Source organism: Canis aureus, chromosome 3 (assembly GCF_053574225.1).
Source record: "Canis aureus isolate CA01 chromosome 3, VMU_Caureus_v.1.0, whole genome shotgun sequence".
Lineage (NCBI taxonomy): Eukaryota > Metazoa > Chordata > Mammalia > Carnivora > Canidae > Canis > Canis aureus.
Window position 1 is genome coordinate 67,621,270 of NC_135613.1, and position 26,250 is coordinate 67,647,519.

A 26,250-nucleotide genomic window follows, 5' to 3' on the forward strand; every position below is an offset into this window, starting at 1 on the left:
CTATATTCTTGGGGGTGGATATATAACGTAACAGGGGTTAATATTTGGTACAGAGGATAACATGATTTAAGGTGACTAAAAAATCATTAGACCACATATTTTATTAAAATATTCATTATTTAGAGATACTGACAACCTCTTTCTAGAAATGTAAATTTGTATATATTGTCATTTATCAGGCTGATTAACTTTTTTTTTTTTTTTAAGATTTTATTTATTTATGCATGATAGTCACACAGAGAGAGAGAGAGGCAGAGACACAGGCAGAGGGAGAAGCAGGCTCCATGCAGGGAGCCAGACATGGGACTCGATCCAGGGTCTCCAGGATCACGCCCCGGGCCAAAGGCAGGCACCAAACCACTGCGCCACCGGGATCCCTCAGGCTGATTAACTTATCTGAAATTGTCTGTTACTGAGTTACACAAAGTAGATATATTTGCACAATATTTGGTGATCTAGAATGAGAATTTAGAGATCTGGCAACAAGATACAAGCCATGTGGCCTACACAGAATTCACTGCAGAAGTTCTGGTTGGAACACCTCAGAGAGATGAGGTGACTTTCAGTCATCTGAAACAAGTTTGAGTGTTTGATCAGGAGAGAGACACCTATCCTATGAATTCAGTGGAAGCCAAAATATTATTATTATTATTATTTTTTTTTTTTTTTATGATAGGCACACAGTGAGAGAGAAAGAGAGAGGCAGAGACACAGGCAGAGGGAGAAGCAGGCTCCATGCACCGGGAGCCCGACATGGGACTCGATCCCGGATATCCAGGACCGCGCCCTGGGCCAAAGGCAGGCGCCAAACCGCTGCGCCACCCAGGGATCCCCAAAATATTATTTTCAAATACAAACTTCAAATCAAAAGCCAACTCAAAAGACAAATCCAATGCCAGCAATTCAAGCTACTTCTCACATGGATAATTCTCTTCATTATACTCCAAGATGAGTAGCAGAAGGGATTCTTTTTACATAACAATTGTTTTTGAGTCTTTCAAGCAAAGCAACAAAGACAGGCTAGTCAAGAGAACTTGACAAACATTATGTGTGTGGATGATGAATGATAACTAATTAGCAAATTCAGCATCCACCTCATATTCAAAAGTTTTGGCACTATACATCTTTTGTTGTAATGATGAAATGTCCATACATGCCTGAGGATTTCACTCTAAATCCATCCAAAATACTAATTTTCAATTACTTTAGGGAAAATAAATTACAACTAAAAACATTAGACAACTGTGAGACAAAAAGATTGATGATTCAGGCTTAACAAAGAGTTTTAAATCCAGCCATGAGGAGATCTCAGTTATAATTCACTACACCACCATCTTACACAAACACTGCATCCTCATTTCTTTGCTGCTAAAGGTTGGTCACTCAGTCATCTTAAATAATGGCTCAGTTTTACAAACAAACTAACAAAAAGACTCAGTTTAAAACACCAGCCATCAGACAAAGTAAGTACCAAATTTGTCAACCTTAAAACTGTTTCACTAGTTACTAGCTCGATTAAAATTCTCTGCTGCCTTCCTAGCACAGATGCTAATAAAATGCAGTCCCCCTAAGGATGGACTGTGATACACCTGTTCTCCGGTCTCTTCATAAACAAAACACATCCCCCAAATCAGAGTAACTTCATAAGATTAAAGACTTCACCAGTACTTTGAGAAGAAAGTAATACTTAGCTATGATAAAAACTGAATATGTCTCCTCGAGAACTTTAGCTATCCACATAAATTATGAGATGCATTTCCCAAAAAAGCAGAGGGAAGATTAACTAAGCCATATACACAAGACTGTTTAGAGTCATTAGGCCAAGAGTCCAGGGCCTCAGAGAGTGGCAAAGAAAAAATCATGCAGAACTTAAAGATCTTTCTTCTGTATTCCTCATTCTTGGCTGAGGGAGGCACCTGCCAAAACATGATCCTATTAGCTCCTTGGCTGACTTCTTGAGCCTTCCTTCTGATTCCATTATTAATATACCAACAGTGCAGGCTTTGGGTAAGCACATGCTTTTTAATGGAAATGCCACAGATTACAAGGCAGGGATCATGATCTCTTTCAGGCTGTATTTTGTGCAATTATTGCTGTTTCTGTTTAGAAGTGTTCAGCTTCTAGTTATCTTCAAGGAATTAACTTATGTATACACACACACACATACACAGCCCACTTGTCAGAAAAAGGATAAGGAAACTTCAGTAGATATAAAAGCCATATTTTACCAACTATTCACAAAAAGAGCCCTTTCCAAAAAAACATAATACTTAAGTGTTTTAAGAATTATTTTTTTTTAATTTCAAAAGTGCTACACAGTTTTTTCTTCCAGGCAAATGGAGTAGACATACCTTTCCCTACTCCTTCCACCAAGTAGAAATAAAATTCTTGGACATTATGTGTAAAAATAAGAAGACTCTGAAAGGCATAACTAAGAAAATAGACCAGCCAAGAACCTCAAAACCTGAGGCAGGAAGTGATGATAAACTCCACAGATTCTCTTATTCCCTCACGTATTCCTGACGTGGAAACGAAAAAAACAGCAATCCATAAACACCGATGGGCACAGAACCAAAAAGCTCCCCCAAAGCATGATCTCTCTAGCCAAAGGACTAAGAAAAAGGAACAGCATAGGGGGAGCTGGGTGGTTCCGTCAGTTAAGCAACCAACTTTTGATTTTGACTCAGATCATGATCTCAGGGTTGTGAGATTGAGCGCCGCATAGGGCTCCATGCCCAGCAGGAAATCTGCTTCAGATTCTTTCCCTCTGCCCTTCCCCTTTCCATCTCTCAAATCAATAAGTCTTAAAAAAAAAAAAAAAAAAGGCAGCCCAGCAAGACAAAACACATTTAGACATCAACTGCTTTACTATAGCCAAACATCACAGGAAAAACAACAACAACAACAACAACAAAATGGCCCTACCCACATCAGCAAAAGTTGAGTGAGAAGTCTAAACTTCCACCTTGCCAGGCACCCCAACCTCCTCCTGGGATGTTATGAGAGAAGACCATGCACAGAGCTGGGAATCTTCATCTTTTCATCCCCACAGGGCAGTAACAAACCCCACTCCTCTCTGCAGTGTCAGGGAAAACCCCATGGGGAATCTGGACATTATCAACATAGCATAGTACTGAGTTCCCTCACCACCACCTCCCCGCTCCAGTGGTATCAGCAAAGACCCAGGGCAGAGTCAGGACTTTTACTACAGCCTTTCAGTAATAAGGCCACCCTAAGTAAAGTGTTCCTGTAAGCCACATGAGGAGCTTGAACTCCCCTACCTGCCCAGCAGGTGTGAGGAACCCCTTCTTTAGGTAGCAGGGAGCCTGGCAGAAACAAAGCAGCACCTGTACTCCCCACCACCCTCACCACTGTAATGGTGGTTCAAAGGAAATCAGCTAGAACAAAGTTTAAATAAGATCCCAAGTCTTCTAATGTCACAAAATGTACAAGTTTCAGGCAAAAAAACCATTTATCATAATAAGAACCAGAAAGATTTTTTAAAAACAGTGAAAAAAGACAATAAACAGATCCCAACACACCAATATGACAAAGATGTTAGAATTACAGGGAAAAAAATTTAAAGAAGCCATCACAAAAATGCTTTAACAAACAATTATGAACATGTTTGAAACAAATTTTGAAAATGGAAAATCTCAGCAAAAAAAAAAAAACAACAACTATAAAGTCACAGAAGAAAGAAGACAAAGGATCAAATAAAGATTTTAGAACTGAAAAAATACAAAAGTAAAATAAAAAGCTCACTAGATAAGCTCAATAGAAAAATGGAAGGGACAGAGATGGGGAAAGTCACTGGATTTGTAGATAGAATGATAGAAATTACCACATCTGAATAGCAGAGTATAAAAAGGACAAATGGATGTATAGAGCCATAGGCACCTATGATACTATAGCAAATGATCTAGCATTTAAGTCTTCACTCTCAGAAGGAGAAGACAAAAAGGGGCATGCTGTAAAAGTAGTCAAAGAAATAATGGCTGAAAACTCCCCACGTTTGGAAAGAAGTAAACCTACAGATTCAAGGAACTAAATGAGTCCCAAACAGGATAAATAAATTTTTTAAAAATCCACACCAAAACATATAATTAAACTTCCAAGAACTAAAAGCCAAGAAAAAGGTCTTGAAAGCAGCCAGAAAAAAAAAAAATGATAACTTAGATATAGAGTTAAAAATGTGAATCACAGCAGATTTCTCATTAGAAGCCACAAAACCAGGAAGAAGAAGCACAACATTTTTCCAGTGCTGAAAGAAAAACAAAACAAACAAACAAACAAAAAACTAGGACTCAAGAACCTGAAAGTCTGGCACACACATGGAGAAAGGAGATCATTCATGCATTGCTTGTGGCAATATAAAATGGTACAGCCACTCCATAAAACCGTTTGGCAGTTTCATAAAAACCTAAACATGAATCTACCATACAACCTAGCAATTACTCTTTTAGGCATTTATCCCAGAGAAATAAAACTTTATACTCACACATTATGTATATGCATGTTTATAGCAGTTTTATTTATAATCCTTAAAACTAGAAACAACCCAGTTGTCTTTCTTCAATACGTAAATGGTTAAATGAATTGTGACATATCCATACCATGGAATACTACTTAATGGTAATAAGGAACAAAGTACTGCTTCATGTAAAAATCTAGATGAATCTCCAGAGAACTACGCTCAGTGAAAAAAAAGCCAATCCCAAAAGGTGGCCTACAATAGGATTCCATTTACAACATTCTTGAGATGGCAAAATTACAGAAGTGGGGAACAACAGTTTAGTGGTTGCCAGGGGGTTGAGGAAGGGTTTGGGGGAAGGGTATGGCCATAGAGAGGAACATGGAAATGTTCTGTATCCCAACTGCATCATGTCAATATCCGTTTGTAATATTATATTGTATATTATAGTATCGTCTTGCAAACGGTTACCATTGGTGAAAACTAGGTAAAGGTACACAGAGTCTCTCCACTTAATAGCATGTGAATCTATAGCTCTCTCAAGAAGGTTAATTTTAAACAAAAATAGTACATACTCCTAGAAAATTTCAAAATGCAGATTAGGAAGATCTAATTTGGTTATTATACACTAATAGATACAGTACTAATATATTTGGAGGCTTTTTTTTTTTAATTTGTATTTATTCATGATAGGCACACAGTGAGAGAGAGAGGCAGAGACACAGGCAGAGGGAGAAGCAGGCTCCATGCACCGGGAGCCCGACGTGGGATTCGATCCCGGGTCTCCAGGATCGCGCCCTGGGCCAAAGGCAGGCGCCAAACCGCTGCGCCACCCAGGGATCCCTATTTGGAGGCTTTTTAATTGTATTGATCACTTTTAATCACAGCAAAAAAATATATAGCTCATTAAACCCCCCTCCTCCTTTTCAAGGCCACATGGGAAGCTTTAAAGAATTACAAGGGCTCTAAAGCTCATGGATGGCTCCCTTTGGGCCAATCCTCAATTGTGGTGGAATTGATTTATTTTTGAGTACCAACTTGGAACTATTCTAATGGCTATCTCTGGTACTGTGTGCACAGAACTTTGAGGTCATCTGCAAATCCAAATAAGAATATTGTGATTCATTAGCGATGTCCATCATGGCATGGGTTGCAGGAGTGGTAATATACATGCCACAGATTTATCATCTCCATTGGCTGGAAGAAGTTTAAAAACAAAAAACAAAAACAAGAACAAAATAGCCTCACATACTTCAAGAGACAATTAAGAAAATCCTCTGGGCAAAAGTTCTTAGAAACCCATTCTTCTGTCACAAGTATTATGATGTAGTACATATAGTAACTATTTTATACAGTCCTTTCATTTTTTAGTCAAACTGCATATGGGAATAATTCCTACAGAAAATAGCTAATTGAAATCCAAATATCATTATGGAACTAAGAAATGGGTAAGAAACAAAAACTAGACAGGACTAAGAATCAAACTGGCAGAGGGAAGACTTAAGATCATCGTGGTTTTAAAAAAATGAAATAAAGATAAAGCAATCAGATAAATCATTATGACAGAAAAAAGAAATGATCCCACATCGAGAGAGCCGGTATCCCTAAAAATGGGTGGGTGGAAGTATTAGAATATTGTCAACGATTGCTCTAGAAAAATTAAATCTGCAGATCAGAAAGGAACACAGTATTTTGGGGAAAACTGATGTGGAATGACCAACACACGGCTATAGACTTCCAGGACAGAGGGAAAGGTTTTCAGTCTGGCGGGCAAAGGAAGTCACCCAAGAAAGTAAAAGTGTGTGTTTGTGTGAATGAAGGGGTTTTGCGGGGCGGGGAATCAAACTAGTTTCCGATTATCTCCACAGTATCATGCCAAAAACATCGATTTCGTGTGAGGTCTGTGAAATTGAAAGAGAAAGAAAGCGTGACCTAAGACTTTAAGACTCATTCAACTTGTCCTCAGGGGGAAAAAAAAAAAAAAAATTAAGAGTGCTTATTTCTACAGCCTGCATAGCAACAAATACTACTGTATAAAGTTGAAAAAAAAAACAAAAAACAAAAAACAAAAAAAAAAAAAAACACACAAAGTTTTAAAGATAAAAAGTTTTTAGCTTCCTGGTGTTGAACTCCAGAGAAATCTTTCAGCGAATAAAATATTCTGTGGCAGAAAGTTGACGAATATTTCACTTTAGGTATCTTTGTTTCGCTAAGATACTTGAATTCAATTTTTAATTTTAGTTACTTGTTAAGTAGCTCCTATAGTATGGTTTTTCTTATTGAGTTGTATATCACTTCTTACATCTATATACATGTATAGGATGACTGGAAAGACGATCACTATTTAATGTTAATAATGGTGGTTTCTGGCTGGATGGCAGGAGGGATTTTTTTTTTCTTGGTGCTTTTTTTTTCTGCTTAGCTGGAATTTTTAATCAAATTTTTAATTTTAATTCCATTAGCTTCAATCTTATAATGAGCAGTTGTCACTGTTATAAGTCATAAGAGGTTTACAAATAGAAATAGATCAAAATATTTAGAAGACACAAACAAGGGAATTTTGTATCTTAAAGAGTAATTTTAAAACAAGCTCCCAGTGGTCTTGCGAAATTAAGTAGTGATGATGGGTAACAAAGGAGATAACAGGATACCTGTTTTAAATGGGGCTAATGAAGAAACACAAACTTTTTTCTTGCAAAAAACTGAACTAGAAAAGTATTAAAAACATAGTGCGTTTATTTAAACTGTTGCTTTTCATAATTCATTGAATCTTATCCCAGGTCAATATCTTCATTCTATTACCTTACTGAATACATTCGTTAGTGTTACATAAAACTTCACATAAAATTACATACAAATTAAAAGTACAGTTAAGAACATAGTCATGATCTGTGTGAAAGGATTCACTGTTATGGCACCCTAGTCCCTGATGGGAGTACTTTTTCTGTTTTGTGGGCTTCACAACCTTAGACTCTCTTCTGTTTTAGAGAACATAAAGCAGCTCCTCTGAGCTCTATGCCACGAGGTGCCCAGCCACTGCATTATCGGTTTGTGTTCACCCAGTGGTACCTGTCCACCCGGTGGTTAGCACCAGACCTCTGACCTTTAGGATGTTTATGCGATGCATGAGAAGTGTTCCCTAGGAGGCCCATACGGCCATCTGCCATATTCTTTTTGCGGGAGACATGGAACCAAGATTGAAAGGGCGGTTTTAAGTTTTCAACCTGGGGGGAAAAAAGTGAAAAAGAAAATATGAAGGTCATCTGTAAAGTAATAAGCTAGACCTAAGTACTAAACATAAACCCATAACTCAGAAGCTAAGCCTTCAGAAAGCATAGAGAGTACAAATGAATAAAAATCAAAGCAGATAATGCTCCTTGGAAAATTGGCTTGCATAGGGGGCAGGAAGGTAATAAAGTCATGTCATACCTTTTAACAAAATTAAATCTTTAGTCCAACTAAAATACTTGAAAACACATCTTCAAATTTATGTATATTCTTGGGTTCTCTTCTACCCCACCATTCCCCTCATTGGCTTAACCCAAAGCTGTCTAATCATGACCTCTAGGGCTGAGGTCTCGAAATATCCATTTTCAACATCCCAAATGACCAATACAGATGTTTTGCAGAGCACACTGAAAAAAAATTGTTCCATGAGGATATAGCTGACTATAGATCTGATCCCCAGATGGAAGGAAACCTTTCTAAGAATAGAGTTATCCATCAAAAGATGAATGGATAAAGAAGACGTGGTCTATGTATACAATGGAATATTCCTCAGCCATTAGAAACGACAAATACCCACCATTTGCTTCCACGTGGATGGAACTGGAGGGTATTATACTGAGTGAAATAAGTCAATCGGAGAAGGACAAACATTATATGGTCTAATTCATTTGGGGAATATAAAAAATAGTGAAAGGGAATAAAGGGGAAAGGAGAAAAAAATGAGTGGGAAATCTCAGAGAGGGAGACGACATGAGAGACTCCTAACTCTGGGAAACGAACAAGGGGTGGCGGAAAGGGAGGTGGGCGGGGGGTGGGTGTGACTGGGTGACAGGCACTGAGGGCGGCACTTGATGGGATGAGCACTGGGTGTTATGCTATATGTTGGCAAATTGAACTCCAATTAAAAAATATATATATATGTAAATTAAAAAAATAATAGAAGAATTAAGGGCATATATGTCATTACATGATTTTAAACATTTATACATGCAGAATTATATAATAAACTGTAGAGTTTAGAAACAAACTACAGAAAAAATATTTGCCAGTAATATGAAAAGGGATTAAAATATTTCTAACCTTTGAAGAGAATGTAATAATAATATATTAAGACCTCAAGTGGTAAATTGGTGAAGAAAAAATTCATAAAACAAGTACCCAAAACACTTGGGCACCTAGAGATTTGTTTTTAATGTTTACTTAAATTAAGTAGTCTATAACAGCATCTTCAGCAATGTATTTTTAAATGAGAATAACCAATTTTAGGAAAAATGATAAAATACAAACTTTCACCTAGATCTGGTTAGACTACAAATAAACAAAACTTCCTACATGGTACTTTGGCCATACATTCAGAACAGTAAAATGTCCCTATCCTATCAGCCAGTAATTCCATAGACATGGAATCAAATATCCAGAAATAACTTAAAATTCAGTCATCTTTACAAATTATCAGCTTTTATATCACAACAATGTGGAAATAATCTAGATGACTGCCAGTAATAGATTAGTTAAGTAAATTACAAGGGAAAAAATATTAAAATGTTAAGTATTTAAATTATTTTAACATAAGGGATAAATTTCAGAAAACATACAAACCAGTATATACATACAATGTCAACAGACAGTCTGTCTAGATCCATGTTTTTCAAATTGAGGGTTGCCACTATTTCTGAGTCATGAAATCAATTTAGGTGACTGAAATCACTTTAATAGAAAATATGGGGAGCACTATGTAAAATAAGGATGAATATTGTTTAATGAAACCTACTTCCAACATACAAATATACCTGTCTTTCTAAGAATTGTGGTTAAAATATATTTTGCTTTATCATTTATTTTTTTTAGAAAACTTTTCTTGTGGTGGGATTATAGACCTTTAACCATTTCTTAATATTCCAAATTTTCTATAAATGGTATATTATTTTCTACTGGCAAAAAGCCCACTAATTTTAATGTTTAATCATGAAGGAATTTGGATTAAAGGAGACTTGTGTTCAAATACTACAGAGAGAGGGGAGCTCAGTGGTTGAGCATCTGCCTTTGGCTCAGGTCATGATCCTGGGGTCGTGGGATTGAATCCTGCATCAGGCTTCCCACAGGGAGTCTGCTTCTCCCTCTATGTTTCTGCCTCTCTCATGAATAAATAAACTCTTAAAAAAAAAAATGCTACATGGAGAAACAGGACTATAAGAAGACTATGCAGCTCCTGAGCACTCAGCCAAGTAGAGAAACTGCATATAGAAGAAAAAATGTTTCCATAATATTAATATTGTGATTTAAATGTTTATAGTTTTTCCATTTTCCACTTTGACAGTGAACAATTTTTTTTTTTTTAGAATTAGAATAGGAAAAAAAAAAAAGCATATAGAAGAACTGGAACACACATTACCTGATATATACTCTTAGGATTACTGACTTTAGGAATGATCTGAGGTTCTTTGTTAGAACTTTCTTCATCCGAGGAAATGCCTGAGGTGGAGTCTAAAGTGGCTCTATTAACAGCAAAGCTGATCTGCTGGGTAAGCTCCCATTCCTCCCACCTGCCTTTAAAAGAAGCAATTGTAAATGGATGATTTTTCTCACCATACCTAAGTAGGAGAAGAAAATAAAGTATTCATCAGGGATCCAAAATTTCACAAGATTTTTTTTATCTCTAATTTTTTTTCTACAGACCACTTTACTCATTTGCAAAAAGTTATTTTACTCATTTTTTTTAAAGATTTTATTTAGTTATTCATAAGAATACACAGAGAGGAGAGAGAGGCAGAGACACAGGCAGAGGGAGAAGCAGGCTCCATGCAGGGAGCCTGACATGGGACTCGATCCCGGGTCTCCAGGATCACACCCTGGACTGCAGGCAGCGCTAAACCGCTGAGCCACCAGGGCTGCCCTTTACTCACATTTTTAAAAACATATTGAAATGGTTTGACAGTTAAGCAAATTAAGAGACATTGTGACCTTCAGCTAGCACAGGGTTGTAATTAACGGCGGTCTTTGTAAGGGCTCTCAGTGAATTTTTCAGAAAAAGACAAAAACTAGTTTCTTTCAATTCAGCTAATGGATCGCATTGCAACTTCTCTGCCGCCTAGATACTGCTTATAATACTTAGGCATTATAATCTACAGTGGGCAATAACGTGTAGTGATCAAAGGCAAATTTGAAATACTACGTGAAGTCTTTGTGCTTCTAGGCCATCCACTCCTACCGGAAGTTTGTGCAAATAAAGTTTGCATCTGAAACCTTAACCAGCCAGTGCCCTCCTTGCCACTAACATAGGTGTACAGAACTATGCAACCCACAGTTTCAGGGAGGGTCACACCACCTCCCATGAGATTACTCACCTACAGCACACTTCAAAGGGATCTACCCACAGGGTCATCTCCTTTGGAAGTCCCAGGTGAGAAAAATCCACGTTACTTTCAGCACAAGCCCTTTCTAGAATGGGATCTTTATTCTGATTATTATTTATCCTGATACACCTTTCAAAAGCAAGGAAAGGGAAACAAAGACGTGGGGACAGGAGCCTTCGTAGAACAATCATGTGATGAACAAACAGCTCCACCCTCACCCGCAACCCTACCCAGTCCCCACCCTCCACAGTTTTAGGGATAGAACCATCAACTTGTAACAGCTACTCATAATGTGAGTTGCATCACTAAGTCACACAATTAGTGTGACAAATGTTCTCTGCATATCTTTTGTGGTAAGCACAAGATAGAGACAGCTTAACCCACCTTACATAAGGGGTTTGCCCTATAGTCTTCAACTATATTTAAACTATATAGTTTTCAACTATGCACTGCCACCTGCTCCGTGTCTTTCTCTCAAGCCCACATTTCAATCAATTTAAGACCATAAAACTTTTGTTCCTCAGACACTGGCAAAAGAATCATTGCCAATGGTTATCACTTGCTACTTCCTTCCCTTTGCCATCATATACACCAGCTCTCACCTGAAGGCTTGCCCTTTGGAAGGGCAGTCAGAGTGCCAGTGACTTCTGTAGGTTTCAAACAAGATCGTCATCAGCTTTTCTGCAAAGTCTTCTATTTGCTGTTTACTCAATTTATCATGTTTTTTTACCAATCTTGTGACAAAGAAAACTGCAGTTGCAATTTCATCCCTCATGATTCAAGGGAAAGGAGGTCTGTAATCATTAAAAGGAAGTGAGAATAAAATAGAAACAGGTCACACTGATTATCAACGTGTATTTGCCATTAGGAAGTTTTAGGGACCTTAAATTTAAAACAGAAATCACTTGTTTATCCTTTATGAACTAAAGAAGCACATCGATAACTATCAATTAACAAAACACCAACGAATACCAATTCCTCAACCAGTTTTCAGTATTTTCAAAGAAAAAAGACTCTCTTTTTAAAACTTTAATACACTTAAGAAACAAATGAAACACGATTATGCAACTTAAATTTTTAAAAAAAGTCAGGATCCCTGGATGGCTCACCAGTTTAGTGTCTGCCTTCCACCCAGAGCATGGCCCTGGAGTCCTGGGATCGAGTCCTGCATCAGGCTTCCTGCTTGGAGCCTGCTTCTCTCTCTGCCTCTCTCTCTCTCTCTCTCTGTGCCTCTCATGAATATAAATAAATAAATAAATAAATAAATAAAACCCTGATATGGGACAATAAATTATACCCAAGCACTGCTTTTAAAAAACATTTACAGAGAGCAAAACATTTCAGGATATAGTAGTTCTAAAACGTGGCTCTCAGGTTGCATGCATCAAGTGAAAGTTAAGGTTAATCAAACATACATGATACTTGCCAGAAAAAGTGCTTTGGCCCCAACAGAGAGTGGGCCAGAGTTAGAAGATACCCTCCCCCACACCTGTTCTGTTGGTTTTAGGCTGAAGTTTATATAATCCCGGGTCCCAGGGCAGGACAGGTGTGTTTAACCTTACACAGGTGCTGTCCATTAGGGTAATTAGATAGCTCCTTCCAGGTCCCCATCAGATTGCTATAGGTAGAGTAAGTTCTTTAAAATGGTCAAAGATCTTCCATTTGGATTTGTCTCTTCTATTTTGCTGATTATAACATTAAAGTCTTATCTCTTATGACATAGATTGAGAATCAAGCCTTCACCTTCCATATCTAACATCCTACATTCCAGTCATTTTGTCTCTAATTGTAATGTCAACATATTAAAATATTTTGTCTTAGATCTCATATAAAATTTAAGACAACTTTCTTTGAACAATCGTTATGTTGACTACACACGTCTTTTGCTAAGATGTTTATTTGTAAAACAAGTAGAAGAGATCTTGGAGTTTATCTAGTCTCACTGATTCTCAAAGTGTGGGTCACTGACCACCCCGTTTGGACCCACCCAGCCTCTTGTTAAAAATGTGGATTCGTGGACCTTATCCCAGATCTGTTGAATCAATACTTCAAAAGGTGAAGCTTGAGAACCAGTAGTTCACAAGTTCTTCCAGATGATTCTTTCACTCAAATGTAAGAACCACCACACCTGACATATAATCTTTAATCCCACAGTAAGTGGTCATTCAGGTTCTTCATCAGTGAAAAGGAATTCATTCCCTTTAAAGAAAGCCCATTTCATTTCAAAAAGCTCCAAATACCAAGCAGTGCTTCCTCCCTTGGAGGCACTATTTCCTCCTAACAGAAGCCTTGGTTCTTCCCTCTGGAACCATAGACTGTATCTAATACTCCACCACAAGAAGACACTTCAAATACCAGCCTCTCCTGGGTCTTCTCTTTCAGAGGGCTAACCTCAACTTTTTAACAGTTCTTCCTATAGACACATTACTCAGACACTTCACCAGGCTCAGGGCTCTCCTGTGGAGGAGTTTCAGCTATGTTGATCATGCTTGTTTAAATTGCAGAGCCCAGAAAGATACTAAATGCTCCAGGTATGCTCTACCATTACAGATTAGAGTGGGACTGTCTCCTCCTTTGCTGCAAATACTGTATTTCTAGAATGTAGCCTCAGGTGCCATTCGTTTTGCTGGCAGTAGCATCCCACCACTGCCTCACAATGAACTTGCAAGTAGTCTTTTTCACTAATGCTATTGGTTTTTTACATCTTTCCCTTCCTGTACAGCATAATGTTTAAGAATATGGGCTTTGGAGTTAGACTTGGATGTGAGTTGCAACTTTACATCTCACCGTGTAATCTGGAGCAACTTCCTTATCTCCTGAACTTTCAGTTTCTGATCTGTAAAATGGGAGGGACAAGAGTGATGCCCCCCACCCAGATTGTTAACAAGATTACAATGAATGACATATTAACGTACCCAGTCCAAAGCCTGCCTAGCAATTGTAACAGGAGGGCAGTATTGCAGAGCGGTTAGGAAACCAGCTCTCATGAATAAATAAATGAAATCATTAAAAAAGAAAAAAAGAAACCAGCTATGAAATAAAGCATCATGGATTGAATCCCAGTCCTTCATTTGCCAGAAATTTAGAGAAGTTTCTCAGTCTCTCTCATCTTCAAAATCTCATCTTTAAAAAAGGGGTGAAGTATAGTACCTATATCCTTGGAACCAGACTTCTAGATCTGGAACTCTTTCTGGGTTGTTATGAGAATTAAGTATAAAATGCCTAGAGCACCAAGTACTCAATAAATGCTCTGTAGATGATAGATTACTACTACTATCATAAGGCTCTTATCCAGATTAGATTATAAAATTATATGAAGTATTTAGCAGAGTGCCTAGCATATAATAAGTGCTCAAAAAGTGGTAGCCTTTCTTATTGATAAATAGTAAATTTATCATTTTATTGTCAGTCTTTACTAATGCTTTATGGATTAAAAGGAGGTATAAACAATGGAATATTACTCAGCCATTAGAAATGACAAATACCCACCATTTGCTTCCACCTGGATAGACCTGGAGGGTTTTATGCTGAGTGAAATAAGTCAATCGGAAAAGGACAAACATTATATGATCTCATTCACTTGGGGAATATAAAAATTAGTGAAAGGAAATAAAGGGAAAGGAGAGAAAATGAGTGAAAATATCAGTGAGGGTGACAAAACATGAGAGACACCTAACTCTGGGAAATGAACAAGGGGTAGTGGAAGGGGAGGTAGGCGGGGGGTGGGGGTGACTGGGTGATGGGCACTGAGGGGGGTACTTGGTGGGATGAGCACTGGGTGTTATGCTATATGTTGGCAAACTGAACTCCAATAAAAATTTTTTTAATAAATTAATTAAATAATAACTTTTAAAATTAATTAATTAATTAAAGGGGGTATAGAACAACTGCATTTTGCAGTTATACCTATCATATTTCATTGTGTTGAATTTAGACCATCACTATAAGGAAACAGGATTCTGACCCAATTTTGTCATTCAATAAATTCTCTTATCGTTTTGTCTACCTGTTATCTGTAAATTTGCCAAGAATGTATCCTGTTACAAGTGAAAACAAATGAGTACAATAAAGATCAAGCAGGGGCCCCTGGGTGGCTCAGTCAATTAAGTGTTTGCCTTTGGCTCAGGTCAGGATCAAGTTTGGCTCCCTGCTCAGTGAGGAGTCTGCTTCTCTCTCTCCCTTTGCCCCTCTCCCTGCTCATGCTCTCTCTCTCTCTCTCTGAAATAAACAAAAATCTTTTTAAAAAAAGAATAAAGATCAAACAAAGTACTTTGACAAAATCCAAGTGGAAAGATTTAAATGTCATTCTGTAGCCTGTTTACCATAATATTAGTATTACTCTTTCGAAATTATATATATATATATATAGAGAGAGAGAGAGAGAATATACTAGAATAGAGAAATACAAATATTTACTTTAGTGTTGCTATGAACTAAGATTTTCAATGTAAGGAAAAGGGTAAAAGTGTAAAAATCAAGGAAATTAAGTAAAAAATTATATCATGTTAAATTTGAAATGGTAGTATTAATATGAACCTGAGGTTTTTTTCCAAAAAATTTGTATTTTGGTTCTGTCCACTGAAAGGCCTAGAATCAATGAGCAATCCTTATACTCATTTTGTGGTCTCTAAATACAATTTCTTACTTAAAAAAGTCCTTGGAGAAATGACTGGTTTCAGTTCTGGTTCAGGTCATATATTACATGAGCCTGAAATATATTTTATCAGAAAGCAAGAAAACTATACAAAACCAGTGGGTCATGTCAAAAGACATAAAAACCTACATGAAGAGCTCCCATTGGCCAAAGATAGGTCATTTTGAACACTAATAAATACTGAGGTTCTTCAACCAGTTCTCCTCTTCAGGGTCAACACAATCATCCCCCAACTGCTGGAACTATCAGATGCTGATGGCTTATAGCTGCATCTCTCATTGGAACTTACTCTTGGAAACTACCTCACAGTAAAGATATCCTCCCATCCCCTGCAAGGCGTGGCCTGCTGTGCAGCCACTGACTGGCTAATGTGGGGATACAAAATCCTGGCTTCCTTGCTATTCTAAAGGGCTATCCCATCTCCAGAACTCCCCATAAAATAGACTGAGTGCTCAATTGCAACTGCACCATTGGTCTACCTGTCTCTCCACCCAGTCCTATCTTTGTCACCCTCTCATGTGTATCCTTCAAGAGGACTCCCTAATAAACTTGCATGCAGTTTCCCATCTTAGAGGCTGTTTCTAAGGAACTCAATCTACAACAGTTTGTACCAGGGATGTTTTAAGAAAACAGACTCTAAAATGGAATTCTGGAAATGGATTACTCCCTCCTGGCTGGAATAAAAACTTCATTGCTAGTAGTAGTAAAATATGGATATGGATGGCTCCTGACATGCTGGAGAGTATAACTTAAAGCTTTCACCAGTGATGAACTGAAATTAATTATAGATATTATTACTGGAAATACGGATAGGATTGCACTATCTTTGATGCTTTAGGAGATATGAGAAAGGATCATCTAAAGACTGTGAAAATGGTGGCTGAACACCTGGATATCTAGTAATGATATGATTTAACAAGGTTGGTTCAATTCAATTTATTAAGTATTTAAGTATGTACTATATACCCAAAACATATAAAAATAAAATTATGACTAGGACCTTAATGACCTTCCATTTTTATAGTAACTTGCTGATTTCAGCTTTCCATTATATATTTCTTGTTCCTCTTACTCAGTTACAGGGGTTTCCAAACTACTGTACTTTGGAATCACCTGAATATCTTTTAAAAATACTGATGCCTGCCATCAGTCTACCCCCCAGCCATTCTGATTTCAGGGGAATGGAGTGCAACCAGGGAATCAGGACTTTTAAAAGCTTCCCCAAGTGATTATAATGGGCAGCAAAGATAGAAGAGCATTAAGAGAGATAGCTCCCTAGCCATTAAGGGAATTTCACATTTATTTTATACTCTTGATTGCTTCGTAATGCCTTGAGCTCAACAAAGATTATTATCACAAATTTGCATCATTTGTCCTCATCTTTTCTAGCCTTTGCTGGGATAACTTTTGCAAAGTTTTTTTTTTTTTTAATTTATGTTAGAAGTAAAAAAAAAAAATTGGAAATCAGGACAACTACTCATATATTGCTGATATAAAATTTGCTTTGGAACTAAGGCAGCATATGCATTAGCATATCCTCAAATTTCTCCTTTTCAAATGGTTAGTGTTTGCATTTATAATACTGCAGGGGTGCCAGGCGTTTAATAATTCTTTCATTAGTTCACCTTCCCAGATGACATACTGTTACAGTGCATTTTGAGTTGGTGCAACCCATTAGCTGATGAGGCTTTGAACCCTCCCTAGTGATATTTTCTGCAACAGGCCCAGGCAGGCCTGGATGTTATGAATAGAACAGTAGAATAACAATGTACTTAGAGTTCAGGAAAGAACAAATAGAAACTAAACATCATGCAAGACTTCCTTCAGTTACTTGTTTATGATGATTTTAAACACCTTACTTAAATCACCTCCTAGACATAATGAGAACTAGAACTTCTACTATAATTGACATTCATGCCATGACTATTTACTGACCATCTACTGCACGTGAGATGCTGCTAAGTGCCGCGGGGTTAAAAAAATTTTGTTTCACCTGTCCTTTCAAGAGGTTTATAATCTAGAGTAGGAAATCAGGTATGTACACAGGGACTATTTGGATGCAGAGTTTTGAGAAGTGGGATACTCAAAAATCCCTCCAAGTTTCCAGCATGAATAGCCAAGACAATAATGTTATCATTGAAATAGCTGAGTTAAAAAAAAAAAAGAAAGAAAGAAATAACGGAGTTCAACAGAAGAGCTGGTAGAAAAAGAACAGTGGCCAGTTCAGATTGAGATGTACTGAGTTTTCTTTTTTTAAGATTTTATTTATTTATCCATGAGAGACAGAGAGAGAGAGAGAGAGAGAGAGAGAGAGAGAGAGAGGCAGAGACACAGGCAGAGGGAGAAGCAGGCTCCATGCTGGGAGTCCGACGTGGGACTCGATCCCGCATCCCCAGGATCACACCCCGGGCTGAAGGTGGCGCTAAACCCCTGAGTGACTGGGGCTGCCCCGTACAGAGTTTTCTATGGCAATTAAACACCCAGGTACTTCTGCGATTGACTTATTTCACTCAGCATAATACCCTCCAGTTCCATCCACATTGAAGCAAATGGTGGGTATTTGTTGTGACGAACATTATATGGTCTCATTCATTTGGGGAATATAAAAACTAGTGAAAGGGAATAAAGGGAAAGGAGAGAAAATGGGAAATATCAGAGAGGGAGACAGAACATGAGAGACACCTAACTCTGGGAAACGAACAAGGGGTAGTGGAAAGAGAGGTTGGGGGGGGTGGTTGAGATGACTGGGTGATAGGCACTGAGGGGGGCACTTGGTGGGATGAGCATGGATGTTATGCTATATGTTGGCAAACTGAGCTCCAATAAAAAAAAAGAAAAGAGAAAAGAAAAGAAAAAGAAAAGAAAAGAAAAGAAAAGAAAAGAAAAGAAAAGAAAAGAAAAGAAAAGAAAAAGAAATAAACACCCAGGTAGTAATCAGCATTGACAGGATATTAGAATTTAGCAGAAGATCTAGCCTGGGCCAGCCTAAACCAACCTCATATTTAAGTAGAATAGAAAATAGATGCTAAAATTTAAAGACAAACAAACAAAAAACAAACGCCCCAAAAACAGCTCTTCCACTTTTTTTTAAAGATTTTATTTATTTATTCATGAGACAGAGAGAGAGAGAGAGAGAGAGAGGCAGAGACATAGGCAGAGGGAGAAGCAGGCTTCCTGTGGGGAGCTTGATGCAGGCTGGATCCCAGGACCCTGGGATCATGCTCTGAGCCAAAGGTGGATGCTCAACCACTGAGCCATCCAGATGCCCCTCTCCCACGGTTTCTACATAATGTCTAAAATTTCCATTATTCAGGCATTTAGTTCCTTGATTAGATGTCTTTTCAGGATTTCCCTCTGAAAATGTCAAATGGGTTATCCCTAGTAGAACAAAAGAATCCTGTTCTGTCCAGAGATGTTTGGAAAAGGGAAGGAAGCCTGGGGGAAATGAGGTTTCTGGCCATTCGGAATGAGGATGAAGAATGAAGGGGAAGCACATCAGAGACATATTTCACCATCTTATTAAGCCTATAACAGAATCGGATGGTAGAAAACTCGAAAATGATCAAAATGACTTTGCACAAGGTAAGACCTTCCTGAATTGCATTCCTCATTTCAGCATGAGAGACTTCAACCCACCACTAAGGTATCTACAAGCCCTGAGGTTCATCAATTAACAGTAAACCTCGAAAATTTGCTTCTACATTTGTCTTCTTGATCTTAACTAAACTTCAATATTTAATGATGTAAAAAGAGGTGAAATAATTTTAAAATACCATCTACTTTGAACATTATGTTCACTGGACTTTTTACATGATAGCCAGTCTTAACAGCAGACCTATTTGATTTCCCTAGTGTGCCTTCCTTAAGTTGGGAATTCCAGCCATTTGCAAGTGCCCATCATTGCTAATGAGGAAAAAAATACAGATGGTTGAGCAAAAAATCCCACTTCTGACAGAAGAGTATTTTTTTTATAACCTCAAATAAGTAGTACCATCTTACGAAGCCATGAACTCTTCCATCCCATTATGTTCAAACCACATATTAAGGAAGTTACACTAATTGTTGAAACAAAATTTGTATGGCAAAATGTTACCTGATTAAACTCTACAGTTATGTGATGTTAATTTAAACCCAAAAGATATTAAATTTAGAGCCACCTAATCTATTAAGTGAAACATTTACTGATAAACTAAATGAATCAAACTATCTGATGCTTCTTTTTCATAAAGTTACCATGCAAGTGTATTTACAACAAGCCTTTTTCCTACTTTATTTGTATTTTCTATGTGCATTAATAAGTAATCATAATGGAAGTGGTATTGTGCTAGAAGGCCCATATATATATATATATATATATATATATATATATATGGCCCTCCCAGAGGACCAGAAGAGTCCTCTCTTCTGCTTCTCCTTGTAGGCTCAAAATTTACTTCTTCCTGCCAGCCCTTACAGAGGACATGGATACTCTCAAAGTTAAGTCCCTAGCCTTTTGCTTACCTCGCTCTGTTTTCTCTTCACTGACATGTCAGTGAAGTCACATATATATGAAATGCATCAAGTTGGAAACCAAGATATTCCACTGCAAACCATTCAGGATGCAAGAAACTGTATACATAGTGCTCTGTACTAATATAGTAAATGTGTGTTATATACACCAGCACCACTCTCTGCTATTATGAAATGCTAATTTCAAAAATGCAATAGAGTACTGGAAAATAATATTTTCTTACTAATGGAAGATACTACTCCCAGGCTCCAAGATTTTACCCGGAAAGTAGGAATGGAGCTTGCAATTTAAACAAGTTATAGATGAGCTAAAAGGGGAAAGACCATATACACTTGACTGAATGTTTGAACTTAATGACATCCTTGAGATATATTCTATGGAGATAGAGGAAATAAAGATAATAAATCAGAATTATGTGACTTTTTTTCAGAGTTATAAAAATTTTTTAAACTGAGGAATACAAACCCCGCCTAGAAAAAAGGATTAAGGGCCAAATGGGAGAATAGAAATAAAAACAAAAATAAGTAGACCTCCAGTGGCGCTTAAAAGAATGGCATAAAGTATTTTCATGCTGACGAATTTATTAACAAGATAATCAGTCAATTTCCTGCTTTTGGCTTCATAAAGTTACAGAACACATTCTAGAGCTTTTAAGAATAGACTTTCAACTGTGCATTCAGATCATCTGTTGTCTGTACTGAAACTCTAAAATTACTTCTAAAATCCTTAAATATCTACCTGAGACTTTTTGGGGAGGCGACAGAGGCTAACCAGTATGGGGGAAGCAGCCAGAAAAGTTAATATGTTTCCTAATAGTCTAGAGAAGTCCATGGACCCCTCACTGACTCAATAAATAAAGCCCTGAGACAACAGTCTGGAAAAGCCAGTACAGTCATCTACTGCCCACTGACCAAGCCTTATGACCTGATGGTTCCCAGACAACTATTTCCCTTGAATTCATATATTCCCTTGAATTCATATAGGTATATGACCCTGTTTACAATAGCTTGGCTTTTGTGGGAGTCCTCTCTTCTGCTTCTCCTTGTAGGCTCAAGATTTACTTCTTACTGCCAGCCCTTACAAGAGGACACGGATACTCTCAAAGTTAAGTCCCAAGCCTTCTGCTTACCTCACTCTGTTTTCTCTTCAAGAAAAACACCTTGCTCTGTCCTGGGTGGACCAGAGCAAATGTTGGAGGGTCAGTAAAATATAAGACAGCATACCTCTCCTGGAGATCTCATTCATCCTTAGGACTTCAACTGTTGCACCTTTAGGAAACATCTAAATCCCTCCTTTCAAGAGTTGCAGCCCCAAATATCCAACTCTATGAAAGTCCTTTCATCACCTAAACTAAACATGCCTGAGCATAAATGCATCATAATTAGCATCTTACTAGATTTGCCTCCCAGCATCTTTGAAACTAGAACGTGGAGGTTCATCTTGTTCTCCCTCCACTTTAACCAGTCACTAGGTCTTATGCCCTTTCCTTCCCCGAATCTTTCCCATTCATACCAAGTGATTCCTATATCATTTCATACCTAGGTCATTAAAATAATTACCTAAATGGATGCTGAGTCTCCCCAGTCTCCCCCTCCTCTAATCCATGCCACTCTATTAATTACCACAGAACAACATGTGGTATAAGTCATAGACCCCTGCAGGCAGGAGAATGAGATTAAAACTCCCGGTAGCCTGACACCTATAGTCCCCCATGATCTATCTCCAACTTACCCACATCTCTAATCTTATTTCCCCAAGTGGGGACACACTCATTGCTCTCCCAACTGACCACATATGTTACGGTCTCCATGAACTGGCTTGTATTTTTCCCTCACAAATTGCTCGTCTTACCAAAAATACCAACCTCTATCTTCTCCCTTTATCTATGTCCTACTTTTCCTTCTAGATCCAGCTCTATCCCATAGTTTCTGTACAACCTTCTCTGTGTGCCAACCTTCGGTGATTTGCCTTTTCTTTTTTGCTAAATACTGGCAATAATGAAGCTTACGTAAGTTGTGCAGCCACTATAAAAAAAAAAAAAAACAGTATGAAGATTCCTCCAAAAAAATAAAAATAAAAAATACCATATAATTCAGTCATTCCAATTCTGGGTATTTATGCAAAGAAAACAAAAACACAAATTTGAAGAGATTATGCACCCCAATATTTATTGCAGCATTATGTACAATAGCCAAGATATGAAAGTGTTCATCCATAGACAATTAAACAAAAGAGAAGTAGTGGATAGATAGATAGATAGATAGATAGATAGATATAGATGTATAATGGAATATTACTCAGCCATAAAAAGGATGGAATCTTGCCATTTGTAACAATATGGATGGACCTAGAGGGCATTATGCTAAGTGAAATAAGTCTGACATAGAAAGGCAAATACCATATGATTTCAGTTATGTAGAGGATCTAAAAAATGAAACAAACAAAAAACAGAAAGAGATTCATAAATACAGAGAACAAACTGGTGGTTACCAGAGGAAAGAGGATTCAGGAAATAGGCAAAATAGGTAAAGGGGATTAAGAGGTACAAACTTCCAGTTATGAAATAAATAAGTCAAAGGGATGAAAAGTACAACATAGGGAATACAGTCAATAATATTGTAATAACTTTGTATGGTGATACATGGTAGCTACACTTAGCAAACTATTTCATAATGTATATAATTGTCAAATCACGATGTTATATACCTGAAAGTAATTTATCAAATATTTAATTAAAAATTTAAAAATTAAAAATTAATTTTAAAATAATAATGAATCTTACATTATTCAGAAGACTTAAAGCATGTATAAATCTAACAATCTTGGTATATAATGTAAATATATATAATATAAATAATATATAGATATTAATTATATATTTATATTGATATAATTACTAAACCATCGCTATCTTAATTATGTACACAAATCATCTCTCCAACTAGACCACAAATCCTGTGTTCTCTCAAGATGGCAAATATGCAACGTGTTTGCTCCTACTGCTGAATCCTTAACAAAAAGCTCAAGCAACTTCAGTAATAAAGTCTCTTTTTTAGATCGTTTCTGATTTACTTTAACATTTTCATACTGAAAGCAACAGTATTGATTAATCAATAAATATAAATAAGCTAATGAAGAATCTGGTGCACTCTTACTAATAAGAACACAATGAAATGAAATCAGAAGTATGAAATTATAAAAATTCCTGGCAGTTCATTTTAGCTAGAAAAAAGTCTCCTCTCATAATTGAACAGATTCATTGATGTTTAGCTCTTCAAAGGCACTATGTTGACTTCTATCTAGTCTTGCATCAACATGTAAACTAGTTCCTAAATAGAGTGTCATAAATGTTAATAAGCTAGTCTGATGTTTATTGATCAATATAAAAATCAAAACATGGTTCTCTATTTCCTAAGAGAAAATATACATTTAGAAAATAGGTTTAAAAGAAGCTGCTAAACTCCAACAATTTCTCATCAGTCTGATTCTTCATTTCTTCCTCCAAACAACATCCTCCAAAAGCTATGAAGGCTAAAAAATGTTCAGATGGTGTGTCTGTGTTATATTAAAGAAGAGAGCAAGTTTGTCTCCGTTTTAATTCCCAATTCCCATCACTCTAGTCTTTTATCGAGGAGTGGTAAATTTAACCAATATAAATTTTCCAAAGCTGAACCAGAAGGTATGTGTTTTCTATACTCTTCTGGGTTTGTTCCTAATCACCAACCTCATCTCCTCTCCTTAGCACTCCTTCCTCATCACTCGAATCACCAAAAGCCCAGAAATTCAATAAAACAATAAACAATTGCTCTGAAAGGTACCTTCCTGGTTTTGTCTAAAATAAATGCAATCTTCTGTTTGGTCATTTAAAACACCACAGGCATTCTTACTTAGATTAAATCATGGGTCTCCCTGGTCTCCAGGCATGCCTAGACATGAACCATAAAGGGAATGAGATCCTTGGAGTTTCTCTAGTAACTACAGGCCAAATCAACAGCAACCCTAAGAAGAAGCATTCTTTGAAAAAAAAAAAAAAAAAAAGAAAGAAGAAAAAGAAAGAAAGAAAGAAAGAAAGAAAGAAAGAAAGAAAGAAAGAAAGAAAGAAAGAAAGAAAGAAAGAAAGAAAGAACCAGGACAAGGCCACATTTTTTTCCTCGTTTTTACTTTTTTTAGTTGCACTACCTGCAAAATAAACTGCGTTTAAAAAAAGTGATTTTTGGAAGCAATGCATCTTGATGACTTTTACATATGTTTTCTTTATTTTTAAAATTATCTTTGAAGAAAAGCTTTAAGAATCTAAAATTTCAAGGCATCTACTGCAACCACTACCTTGGAGGGCAGCAATCTAGCTCAGGTAAGAAATGTAAGATGCGACTAATCACAAAACATCAATCAGGAAGAGGTATTTAATATTGTATCGGGTGAAGTAAATAGCAGTTTGGAAAAACAGAATTGTTTTTATAAGGATATCCTAACCAAAACTTGTGAGTCTGCATATTGTTAATGGAATGGAAGCTATTTCATTCCTGCATTTATATATGTATGTATATTTAACTATCAAATACAAAACTGATTCTACAGTTACCTCTAGAGAGCTCACAGGCTAATTAGCTCTGATTCCAGCATTTTGTCTGGTATGGCTTGGGACACTGTACATGTTAAAGAAGCGTGTGGGATTTATGTGGTGTATTCTACAACACTGTGCCTCTCCCAAAGATAAGATGAATGATCTTATCTGATGAAGTGATCTGTCTTTTGCAATTTAACTTTACAAGTTAATCTTGAGAATCAATGTTTTCTGCACTATACATTTTATACTTTAATTTCTTACTTCTCACTTTGGTGTTCTCAGAATACAGGATGCATCTGGCCAAAAAATGTGCTGTCTTTTATTGAAAGATAATGCTGTAACATTCAGGCTCATCCTTGGGAAGTTCTTCTGGCGGTTTAATAGTGTGAGTTTAGGATCTAGATTACCTGCCCCTAATTCATGCTACCAGTGGCATCTATGAAACCATTTCCTAGGTTTAGGGAATCAATCTCCAGCTGGGAAATTTTCCTCTGGGGAAAATAATTTAGATCTAAGCTTTTGGAATCAACAATGAGTGTGCTATACCAGATGCATGGAGCCGGTACTGGAGGGCCAACCAACTCCACTCCACAAAGTGTGGGATTAGAATGTTCTTTATCCTTTCCTGACTCATTCACTGAAGGAAAAGAGGGGAAGGAGTAACTAAAGGAAAGAAGTATTAGTAGAGGTCTCCCAGAAACTCTCTGTAACTGTCTTCTTTTTGTTCAATCTACTCCAAATACACACATAATACATCTACGTTATCAGATGTGGAATTGTGAGAATGAGAAAATGTAACTGGTTCGCAAGACATCGTTTTTCTGGCCACCCAGCCCTCACCCTGAATAGCCAAATTTAGTCTTGCTTGCAGGACCTACTGAAGCCTGCCTCCTCAGAGAACCTTCCCTGACAATTACAGTTCTCACTGATGCCCCGTCCTACCCTCTTCTATTTGTCCCCAGCTTACCAATTTATCATATATTGTCTTGGGTTGGTCAATAATGCGTGTTCACATCTTGTCACCACCTGGATTATACATATGGAGGGTAGAATGCGTGACCTTAGGTGCTGAACACACAGCAGGCATTTGAATCAACATGTGCGGACTGAGCTTTGCTCTAACTACTGGATGAGAAGAGCCGAGCCGACCCTCCCCGTCACCGCAGGGCCCTCCGAGGGTGTGAGAAGCCCCAGGGGAAGACAAGGGTGCGGAGGGGCCCCTGGAAGGCAGTGCTCCCACAAGCCAGAGGCCGCGCAGGCCTATCTCCCTTTGGAAAATCGGAGCCTGCAGTCTGATACCGGGCCAAGCTGTTTTCCCCGTCGAGGACGGGCGGGAGGGCAGAAGGAGCTCTTGGTCACCACTGCCCTAGCAGGAAGAGAAACTCGGGAATCCGCGCCGCGGCCTCCAGGGCCTCCCCCGCAGGGACTCGCCCCCGGCGGGGCCCGCAGCTCCCTCCCCGCCCG

The 26,250-nt window shown here is 37.6% G+C and overlaps 1 protein-coding gene across 2 annotated transcripts in view; it reads right to left on the reverse strand.

Moving 5' to 3' along the window:
- Nucleotides 1-26,248, reverse strand: part of BTG4 (BTG anti-proliferation factor 4) — a 33,801-nt gene extending 7,553 nt beyond the window's left edge. The window contains exons 1-5 of one of the 2 annotated variants that reach the window (XM_077893434.1): nucleotides 25,754-26,248; nucleotides 11,658-11,849; nucleotides 11,047-11,184; nucleotides 10,095-10,293; nucleotides 7,544-7,698 (exon numbers count right to left, since the gene is read on the reverse strand). In XM_077893434.1, the coding sequence (XP_077749560.1) occupies nucleotides 7,544-7,698; nucleotides 10,095-10,293; nucleotides 11,047-11,184; nucleotides 11,658-11,830 (665 nt within the window). In that variant the 5' untranslated portion in view covers nucleotides 11,831-11,849; nucleotides 25,754-26,248. Of the gene's footprint in view, nucleotides 1-7,192; nucleotides 7,699-10,094; nucleotides 10,294-11,046; nucleotides 11,185-11,657; nucleotides 11,850-25,753 lie in introns of those variants that run through there. The other variant, XM_077893433.1, reaches the window with a different exon arrangement.
- Between the last annotated feature and the right edge of the window lie 2 nt (nucleotides 26,249-26,250).